Consider the following 11,501-nt stretch of genomic DNA (forward strand, 5'->3'; position numbering starts at 1 on the left):
GGCAAGTTCAAGGCCAGCTTGGGACACCTGAGTTCCATCCCTAGAACCTACGTAAAGGTAGAAGGAGAGAGTTGAGTCCACAAAAGTAGTCCTCTGGCCTCCACACATGGGCTTTCCATACATGCCCTTTCACCCAATAATTTCTTTTTAAGTTTAATTAAAATAGAGGCCAGCCTGGTCTACAGAGTGAGTTCCAGGACAGCCAGGGCTACACAGAGAAACTCTTGCCTCGAAAAACAAAAAAACAAAAAATAAACAAAAAAAAAAGTTTAATTAAAATAAAAAAAACTTGCCGGGCGGTGGTGGCACACGCCTTTAATCCCAGCACTTGGGAGGCAGAGGCAGGTGGATCTCTGAGTTCGAGAGTTCGAGGCTAGCCTGGTCTACAGAGTTCCAGGACAGCCAGGGCTACACACAGAGAAACCCTGTCTCGAAAAAAACCAAATAAATAAATAAATAAATAAATAAAAATAAATAAATAAAAATAAAAAAATAAAAAACTAAGACTAGAGAGATGGCTCAGTGGTTAAGAGCACTGGCTCCTCTTTCAGGGGTCCGGAGTTCAATTCCCAGCAACCACATGGTGGCTCACAACCATCTATAATGTGATCTGATGCCCTCTTCTGGAACACAGGTGTATATGCAGATAGAGTACTCAAAGAGTACTCATATACATCGTCTGCCTTTAATCCTAGCACTCAGAAGGCAGAACCAAGCAGGTATTTGAGCTCAAGGCTACCCTGGTCTACAGAGTGAATTCCAGGACAGCCAGGACTACACAAAGAAACTCTGTCTCAAAAAATAAAACAAAACACACATGTCCAAAACAGCCTTGATCTTTATTAGGTGATGCTGGCTGCCTAGCCCTTGTGGGAACTCAGTCTCTCTTGAATGAATGAAATGAAGCCCTGTTGTACCAAATGGAATCATGCATTTAAACAACTGAATACTGTACATGAAACATAGTCATTGCTATTCCCTAGTCCTTTATTTCACTAAAGGGCAGGTATCAAGTCCATAAAAGAACAGCACTAACGTTTGCTCCCTGCGTCTCCATGAGCTCATCCTTCATCTGGCCTGTCCACACTACAGACCACATATCATTCAAATGCACTGTCTATTATTCATAGGATATTGGCGGAAAGAGGATGATAGCCTTTCTTCTGTATAAGTTCCTTCGTGAACATACATACAGACACATACAGTCCTAATATCCTATACAACCTATAAAATAGCAACCATAATTTCTAGATGTTATATGCCTACGTTTTTGGAAGTATAGGAATAAAGACTATACCAAAATTATTCCATCTGCTTTCCCCCCTTTGAAGGTTCTTTCTGTTATGAACAAACTATGTCTACTCCTTATATGGTATAATGACCTGTAATGTTGGCATTCAATTGGTCATAATCCCATCTGGTTGTGGTAAAAACATTTAAAATGCCAACCAACATGAGAAGGATTTGTTTTTTATATAATACAGTATTAGAATCTCTCACAACTCAAATTTGAGAAATTTTTCATATTTGAATCATCTCAATGATAGATTGAATTATTAGAGCAAAATTCCAGCCTAGATAAGAAATAACATAACTGTTTAGCCTCCTGGCAAATTACATTCAGCATCCACTTTCTGAAGATGACAAATATCAAATCTTTCAAGTGGAAAAATCTTCTAGAACATCAAGCCAATTGTGCAATGCAGCAAATAGATCAAGAGAGAGAGAGTCCACCCCATCTCTGCAGCAAAAATCCTGAACTTATTGCCATAAGGTAATATGACTCACATGGCAGCTACCACTGGTTCTAAAATCGAGTTTTGTAAGGTCACTACCATTTGACTTTAACAAAGCCAAGAGTTCCACAAATACCGGCTTTCTTTTTTCCCTAAGGCATCTGCCATCTCCTTGCATAAACTTGGCACAAAAACATGGCAGAGAATGAGACTATTTGCTTCTCTAAGCTCTCTAATACCACAGAACAAACTATTATTACTTTTAATAAAATATTCAAACACCATTTATAAACGGTGTTTCCCTATAATTTGAAGTCCAAGGGAGATACAATGACAACAAAACACAACAGGCAGTGCCTAAAGTGATGCAAGCCTTGGACATTAGGCCAGTTATGGCCTTTCTGCTGCTTCTTTCTGGGGGGACTAAGCATCACATATCCTTGTGCAGTGTGCAGGGCCAGTATTATTGGTCCCACTTTACTGATATGGAAACTGAAGTCCATAGAGCTTACATATCACAGTCTAAGCAGAAGTGGGTAGGAAATGGGCAGAACTTTAAGTCTCAGTCTGTCTTATTTAAAGTCCATGTGCTTCCTATTACTGCTCTACTACTCAAATTGTCACTGGACTAGCAGTGTGGCATCATCTGAAAACTAATTAGAAATAAGATTTCTCAGCCAGGTGGTAGTGGCACACGCCTTTGATCCCAGCATTTGGGAAGGCAGAGGCACTCACTCTGTGAGTTCAAGGCCAGCCTGTTCTACAGATCCAGTTCCAGGATAGCCAGGGCTATAGAGAAACCCAGGTTTAATTAACATCTTCATGTCATTTGTGTGTCATTAAAGTTTAAAAGCTGCTATACTATGATGCTTCTTTGACTGCTACTACTACCATCCCTTTCTACAGACTTGCACTGTGTTCTCAGTGTGTGGGGGGATGGCAGCCGGGATAGACATTTAATGTTTGAAAATATTTTTGTGGCCGGGCAGTGGAGGCACACGCCTTTAATCCCAGCACTTGGGAGGCAGAGGCAGGCGGATTTCTGAGTTCGAGGCCAGCCTGGTCTACAGAGTGAGTTCCAGGACAGCCAGGGCTACACAGAGAAACGCTGTCTCGAAAAACAAAATTAAAAAAAAATTGTCACAACTATGTATAGACAGATAGACAGACAGACAGACAGATGGATGAATGCTGCTACTAGGATCAAAAGCTGGAGGACTTGACCAATATCCTACAATGCCTATAGGCCTGGTAGCCTAAGCCTGTAATCCACACTCAGAAATCATTACAAGTTTGAGGCTAGTCTAGTTTTAGACCATACATAGAAAACACTGTTTCAAAAAAAACAAAAAGTTCTACAGTGCACAGGACTCCTTCCTCATACAAAATACTATCCAGTCCAAACATCAGCAGTGCTAAACCTGAGAAACCACACCCTAGTTGAATATAGTATCTGTTATTTTTAGATCTACAGATCATTTTTTTTTTAAAGATTTATTTAATGAACATGAGTGCCCTATCTGTATGTACACCTACATGCCAGAAGAGGGCACCAGATTTTATTATAGATGGTTGTGAGCCACCATGGGTTGGTGGGGATTGAACTCAAGGCCTCTGGAAGAGCAGACAGTGCTCTTAACCACTAAACCATTCTCTAGCCCCTACAGATCATTTTTTAATCATGTGTAAACGTAGACATGTGCATGTATGTGAGTCCAAGTGTACATGAAGGCTAGGGGTATCCAGAACTGGAGTTACAGATGAGGCTGAGCTGTCTGATATAGGTGCTAGAAACCAAACTTGGGTCTTTTGCAAGTTGCAGTAGAATATTGTCTGGGTTTTTTTGTTGGTTTTTGTTGTTGTTGTTTCTTTTTCTTTCCAGACACAGCCTCACTGGCTGTTCTGGAATTCACTATGTAGACCAGGCTGGCCTCAAACTTGGAGATCCGCTCTGCCTCTGTTTCCTGAGATTAAAGTGACTTTTGAGATTAAAAATTTATGCTGCAGTGACCAGCCAAAATATGGTCTTAACTACTGAGGCATCTCTCCAGCTGAGCATAGAGACACATGTCTATAATCCCAGCACTTGGAAGACAGGCAGGAAATAAGTAATTCAAGGACATCTGCAGTTAGATACCAAGTTCAAAATCAACCTGGGCTATATGAAACCTTGGCCTGCTTCCTTCTCCAAAAAAAGAACAAACAGCTCAGTAAAACAGCATTGCTATTGGGCATGAGGTTCAATCTTCAGGACCAAACATCTCTATCAGTGTGCCACATGCATGCAATGCCCATGGAGGCCAGAAGACGGCATGAGACCCCCTGGAACTGAGTTACAGGTGGTTATGAGCTGCCATGTGGGTGTAGGAAGCAAACCTGGGTCCTCCACAAGAGCAGTGAATATTCTTCACCACTGAGCCTTGTCTCTAACCCCTGTTTCCATATCTTTAGATCTTTTTAGTAGCTGGTCTAGCTAGAGCTTATCATATAATCTTGACTTAAGAAAATCAACTTCAGGTTTAAACTACTTTAAGTGATTCAGGAATGTTTTGATGTGGTGTTAGTATATACACCTATCAAATGTACATGTACAGGAGCTCACCATTACAGCTATTCTTTTACCAGCTGTAGTCATTTCCTTTGCCTATTACAGCTTTGTTCCAACACATCTTCTCTGTGTTGTTAGCCAATGTGCTATACATATAATACATGCCATACACCCAACACTATATGCACTTAAACATTTTTTAATCACTAAAGGAGAAAACTATGCATTTACAGCATCTTATATAATCACATAATTACCTCTACTATTTTCCCACATGCATTTGAATTACTGTCTGAGGTCTCTTCCTTCCAGCCTGAAGGACCCCTTAACATTTTCGTGTAAGGCAGGTCCTGAGCAATAAACTCTCCCAGTTTCTGGCTATCTGTTGTCTTCATTACACCACTCTGAAATGACCACACTATATTCAACTTTGCTACATATAATTCTTAGTTGGCCTTCTTTTCTGTTCTATTTTGTTGTTGTTGTTTGTTTGTTTGTTTGTTTTGGTTTTCAGGACAGAGTTTCTTTGTGTAGACTTGGCTGTCTTAGAACTAGCTCTGTAGACCAGGTTGGCCCAGAACTCAGAGATCCAACTGCCTCTACCTCCCTAGTATTGGGATTAAAGTCATTTGCTGCCACCACTGCCAATCTTTCTTCCTTCTTCTGACAGTTCACATTTATAACTAGGGTTCCTCTACTGAGTATTTTAGTCCAACTACTGTACTTTTCAGCTCTAGAAATTCCATTTAGTTCTCTTTTATAACTCCTCTCTTTAGGGATTTCCATTTGATTGGGCAGTATTGTGGTACCTTCCCTTACTTTTTTTTTTTTTTAGAGACAAGGTATCTCACTGAACCTGGAGCTCAATGATTTAAACTGACTGCCCAGCAACCTCCAGAGAGCTGCCTCCAGCACAGCTTTTACATGGGCGTTCAGGATCAAAATTCAGATCCTCGTACTTTCTCAAGTGGCAAGTAGTTTATGATCTGCACAATCTCCCCCAAGGCCTTTTCTGTTACTCTGACCCTCTGCTCAGCCTCACTTCTGTGGCTAGCATCCCCACACCCACCTCCTCTTCCCTTGTATGGATCATATTTTCCAATTTCTTCGAATATCTCATGGTTTTTAATGTTTTGAACACTTCAGATAATATATTTTAGTGACTCTAGGGCCCTATCAAGGTTTTTATTTGGTGGGGGAGGGGCAGCACTCTATCACTGTCCTTGAGTTTTTGAGGGAAAACTTGCTATGTAACTCAAGCTAGCCTTAAACTCTCCACTCTCCAGCCCTTAGCCTCCCAAGTGCTCAGATTACAGACACAGACCATCAAATCTACTTCAAGTCTTACTATTTATTGTTTGATAATTACTTATTGTTTGGATGATTTTTAAGAAAATCTAATCCACACAGTGTGAAAGCCTATATTTCTTCACAGGGAGGCGTTGTTTTGAATGACCTTGAATGACATGGTTTTAGTCTTCCCTTTCCAGGACCATCCAACTGTTAAGTTGTAATTGTGGCTTGTTTTCTAACATTTGTAACAATGTCCTAAGGCAAAACTTGTATATAAACTAGCCTACCAAATTATGGTTACTCTGAGGGAACTGCTTCTAAGGTGAATGTCTGATATTTATGCTTATCTAAGGTGGATTCCCTAAAAATTTCTTGCAAATTGGAAAACATGCAGTCCAGACTATATCTTCAAACGATTCAACCTTCTCTCACTAAAACCTAGTATTCTCAAGAGTGCCTTCAGGCATGAACTTTCCCACTGTGTTGTAGGTGAGTTATTTCCTTTGAGAGAAGATTAGGACAGTTTGGGTTTTGCTTGTTTTGGGGGGTTGACTCTTGTACTGCCTGAATGTGCTCTATCAGCAACTCTGTTTTAAGTCCTGCCCCCCTCTACTCCTCAGGTAAAAATCTCTGAACCGAGATTCTAGAAATAGGGAAGGAGCTAATGCAACCTTCCTCTGCGTTGTCAAGTTCCCTACCAAATCTAGGATTGAGTCTTTGGTGGAGAAACACGGTAGGTAGAGGTTGCAACTTGCCTTCTCTACCATCAAATTACCAACCACCTCACAAGTCACAGCTAGTGCTAGAGCAGTTAGGTCCTAAATTATCTCAGTATAGCACACCCTGTACCACAAGTAGTGATTGAATAGAAAAAAGAGGCCTATCATCCAAGTGCACCTTCCTAGGACTTAGTCTCAGCAACAAGTAGTAGAATCTCTCTAACTCAGAGGGGAAAGCAGCATTGGCAGTCTTGACTCAAACTCCCGCCTCCCACCTTACTACATTCCCATTCTTGCTGCCTTTGCCGTTCACCCCTACAACTACTTCCAAAGGTTGTTTTCATAAGTACTTTCACCAGTTTTGGAGTAGAATTTGTCAGTGGAGTTGTGATACTGTCCTGCTTAAGTCACTCCTATAGAAGAGCAAAGCTAAAGAGTTGAGTAGTTCCAACAGAACTCCAAAGACCCATAAAGCTGAAATGATTAACCATGTAGCCATGTGCAGAAACAATCTGGCAACTCCTGACTACTGTCACAGCTACCAATCCTGCCCTGCTGGCCATGAATCAACACTTTGGGTAGCAAGGACTAAACTGTTTGAGAGTCAGTATCATACTGGCTAAAATAAAAGCTCAGTCTGAAGTTCAAAATCTTGAGGCACTTTGCATAAAGGAAAAAAAATTTTTTTTTCACCTTTCAAAGAGAGGCTTTTACCACCTTCTGTAATGCCAACCACACAAGACTGCCTCCTGTTTCTGAGGCCAATTACACGCTTCTGACTAGCTACAAACTGAAAGGCCACAACTTGTTCTTTGGGGTAATTTAGTACTACACCTCAGAGAGCTTAGGTAAAAACACTCATGTTTACCTATTTTTCATAGGATATTATAAAGGGCACATGATATGACAAGATCTGTTTAAATGTATAAAGGAAGGCATGTGGGAAACGGTGCAGAGTTAATACACCCACTATGAGAACACATGCTCAGGTGGAAGCTCGCTAAGCCGCATCCTTTCAGGAGTTTATGGATGCTTAATTTATAGGCAGTGTTGGTTAAATCATTGGCTACTGATGATCAACTTAACCTTCACTTCCATCTTAAGGGAAGAACTGAAGTCCCAACCTTAAAGATCCTTTCTGGGAACCAGGCTGAATTCTAAAACTACTATAACCTGGCAACATCATCCAACTCATTAACACACAAAAAGAAACCTATTACTTTGGAGATTCCAAGGATTTTAAAAGCAATAGGCCAGGGAACCAAATCAAATATATTCCAGTGCCTATCTGACGGCTTTTTTGTTGTTGCTTTGGTTTTTTTGTTTGTTTGTTTGTTTGTTTTTTGAGAGTCAAATGTGTAAATGTCTGATACTTAGCAAGTATTCAGGGTTGTGGATACAACCCAGAGATGGGGTGCATGCTATGCATGCACAAGGCCGTGAAAGAAAACACACACACACACACACACACACCACTCTTCAACTATTATCACCATGTTAGAAACCAGGAAAAGTAAATGTAACACACTTTCCTCAAAGAGTTTTTCCCAGAAACTTAAAAAGTTTGGAACAGGGAAAAGTATAAACTTCCAATAAAACTAGATGTAACTTTTAAGACCGAGGGTACACAGTTAATACCTAGTGAAAAACTCCCTGGAGTTTTAGGCGCGAGTTCTACACACTGTTACTACAGAAGATTCCAGTGTTTTCCAATAATAAATGAATGAAAATAACCTTCAGAAAATGCCAAAACCAAGAGACCTACTTTAAAAACAAAATACCAACTAGCTTTAACTTGTGAGCTGGCCTTAGAAAGCCCCTTCCGGTTCCAGATAATGATATATACGGAATCCCTTAAGCTTCCACCTCGACTGTCAGTGCAGCGAGGTCACCCCATGGGTAGGGACGCGCGCCGCAGCTAGACGGCAGAGATTCCGCGGCTCTCCGCTCATAGCCCGTCGGGGCTGGCGGCCGGTTACCTCGCAGTTGAACTCCATCTCGGCGTCCATGGTGACGATCCGCACCGTGAATGTCTTGGGCTGCTTCCTCTTGAGTGAGCTGAAGCTCATGCGGGAAGCGATGGCTCCGGCCATGGCGCGGGGTACTGGCCTGGGATCCCTCACCCCTAGGCCCGCGTTCTGAGTCTATTAGCCCCCCTGGAGTAGCTGCACAGGCCTCAGGGCCACCATGGTGGCCGGCTGACCGGCCCGAGACAGACCTAGGCTGCCTGGGTCCCCAGCGGCCAGCATGGGCCGCGAGGACCCGGCTCTGGGTCGGAAAGATGAGTTAAAGGATAGTCTCTGACGACGTGTTGGGGGACTGGACGCCGGCCGAAGCGGGCGCGGCCCGGAGCTCGGAGATTCGGGCTAGGGACGCCGGGGACGCCTCTAGACAGGAATCCTAGACGGCTGTGGCGCCGACGCCGGGCCTCTCAGCGACCGACGGGGGTCGCGGGGCCGCGCAGTAGTTGGAGCGCACACGCGCGTGCGTGTCTGTCACCGGCTCTGCTCTGCGCGCCCTCGGGAAGCGTCCCCTACCAACCCCCACCTCAGCGACCCGCCGGGTCCCCGCCCCGCCCTCAGGACTCCCACAACGCTACACACGGATACACCCTAACCAATTTTTTTAAAGACGCTGTGATTGGCTAGAACGCCAGAGGAACCGGGACTTCCGTTTCATCCCGCCTCCTCTAGGCCTACTCCACCAATTGAAAGTTGCACTGAACAAGGGGCGCCGCTCTGTTTTCTGCGTTGAGTGGCTGTAGAGGCGGTCACTCCGAATGCTTTGTTCGTAAGCACACGCCTACTCTAGCAAGATTGGTTGAGAAGGCGCAGGTGGCGCCTTTCCCGGGAAACCTGTAGCGGCCAGAGCTGCACCGCACGAGGTACTGTCGCGGTCAGTAAGAGACCCCATTTATCATAATGTGTTGTCCCAGAGCATCAGTCGTATCTGAGACACCCGACCGAAATTCCTTTTTGACAATTATATGTACTGACCTGTAGTTTTCAAACTTTTAAAAACTCGTACGGAGGCCTCTTAAGTTGCACCGACTTGCCTGCCTGATCCTTCAGCTTCTCTTTAACACAATTAAGATTACAACAGGATTCATGATTGACTTTACCTTACTAAGTGGTTGAGGAATGGAAACTTGCTTATTACATATAGAAAGCTTTAGGAAGATGTCTGACACATACTAGGTTGAAGCCTATGAAACCGGGCTAGTAGCAGTAAGAAAAGTGAATTTTCATTTTATCCTCTGTATTTTTTTTTTTAATTTCCAAGCTACATTCTTGTAGTACTTGAAGTTTACTGTCATCCAGTGTATAATATGCTTTGGAGAATTTCAACTTTCTGGGGAGTAATAGAGTTTTTATTTGTTTAAAGATACATTTCCCACTGGGCTGAGGTGGCGAACTCCTTTAATCCCAGCACTTGGGAGGCAGAGGCAGGCGGATTTCTGAGGTCAGCCTGGTCTACAGAGTGAGTTCCAGGACAGCCAGCCAGGGCTACACAGAGAAAAACCCTGTCTCGAAAAAAAAAAAAAAAAAGATACATTTCCCAATCACTACTGCTGTGAAGAGACACCATGACCACAGCAACTCTATCAAAGGAAACATTTAATTGGAGACTTTCTGTGTTTTACAGTTTCAGATGTTTAGTTCATTATCACCATGGTGGGGGGAGCATGGTGGCTTGCCTGGTACTGGAGCAGTAGCTGAGAGCTAACTATATACTGATCTGAAGGCTTAGAAAGCAAAACAGTGGGTTTGCCATGGGCTTTTGAAACCTCAAAACCCACCCCTAGTGATAGACTTCCTTCAACAAGGCCACACCTCTTAATCCTTCTAATTCTTTAAAATAGGGTCACTCTTTGGTGACCAAGCATTCAAATATGTGGGCTTATGGGGCTGTTCATATTCAAACCACCACAATTTTTATCTTATGTATATAAATGTTTTACAGCACATGTGTACATTGCATGTAAACCTGGCTGGCACTCATGTCAGAAGAGGGTTCCAGACTCCCTGAAACTAATTCAGCCAGTTGTTAGCCATCACGTGGCTGTTGGAAACTGAACCTGGGTCCTCTGCAAAAGCAACATTTACTCTTAAGCACTGAGCCACCTCTCCAGCCTTTGCTGTCTGTTTTTGAAACAGGGTCTCCCTGTGTTGTTTAGGGTGTTCTAGAACCCCTGACTTTAAGCATATCCTCTACCTCATCCTTTCAAATCTCTTAAAACTATAGTCCTAGGGGAGCAGGTGCTACACACCTTTAATCCCAGCACTTGGGAAATAGAGGCAGGTGGATCTCTGAGTTTAAGGCCAGCCTGGTCTACAGAGTTAACAGGACAGCCAGTGCTACACAGAAAAACCCTGTCTCAGGAAAACAAACAGAAACCTACAGCCCTGACTTGACTTCTGGGGTTTTTTTGGGAGGGTTATTTTCGTTGTTTAGTTTATGTGTTGTTTTGTTTGGTGGGAGTAGGGTCTCTCTGTGTAGCCTTGGCTGTCCAGGAACTTAGTATGTAAACCTGGCCGACCCTAAATTCAGAGAAGTCCACCAGCCTCTATTTCCTGAGTGCTAGACAAAGGTGCATGCCACCCAGCATAGCTTAAGTTCTATTCTTAACTAGTTCTCATGGTGCAGTGGAGACAAGTGCAGGTGTTTTGACTAAACAGTAAGTACTGCATAAGTATTTCCTCTGCAGCATCCTCCCTACTCTGACCCTGGCGAAACCAAGGCACAGGATGGTAGCATCTCATGCTTGACCCAGATCTTGAGAGACAAAGCTAGAAGTGGGACCTAGCCCTGCTCCAACCCAGAACTGCTGGCTTTACCAGTGTGCTACACAATGTAAGGCTTCTCATTTCTCCCTGTCGCAGCTTCAAAAATAAATAAATAAATATGGACTAGGAATGGGGCTAACAAAATCAAAGTCTAAGGATTTATAGTGTTAGCATTCTGTCTAAGCTCCACCCCACAGTTAACTGGCAACAGCCAGGTATGCTCCGCCCCAAGGTTACCTGGCAATAGCTAGAAGCTAAATAGCTAAAAGGTGCTGCTTGCCCCCTCCTCGCTCTCTTGTCCTTCCCTTCTTGCTCCTGCTCTGTCCCCTCGTCCCTTCTCCATTCCCTTCTCCCTTCTCTCCACGTGCTCACTGCTGACCTCTACTCCTCTACCTCTCTTTCTCCCCTCTCCCCTCTC

General features: G+C 43.4%; 1 protein-coding gene across 7 annotated transcripts in view; it reads right to left on the reverse strand.

The window, feature by feature from the left end:
• Nf2 (neurofibromin 2) overlaps window positions 1-8,937 on the reverse strand; it is an 86,107-nt gene extending 77,170 nt beyond the window's left edge. For 4 of the 7 annotated variants that reach the window (XM_028758052.1, XM_028758047.1, XM_028758049.1 and 1 more), the window contains exon 1: window positions 8,276-8,747. In XM_028758052.1, coding sequence (XP_028613885.1) covers window positions 8,276-8,389 — 114 coding nt within the window. In that variant the 5' untranslated portion in view covers window positions 8,390-8,747. Of the gene's footprint in view, window positions 1-8,275 lie in introns of all 7 variants that reach the window. The other 3 variants (XM_028758053.1, XM_028758050.1, XM_028758051.1) reach the window with 2 other exon arrangements.
• Window positions 8,938-11,501: the final 2,564 nt, after the last annotated feature.

This window comes from Grammomys surdaster, unplaced genomic scaffold (assembly GCF_004785775.1).
Source record: "Grammomys surdaster isolate TR1022 unplaced genomic scaffold, NIH_TR_1.0 126187, whole genome shotgun sequence".
Classification (NCBI taxonomy): Eukaryota; Metazoa; Chordata; class Mammalia; order Rodentia; family Muridae; genus Grammomys; species Grammomys surdaster.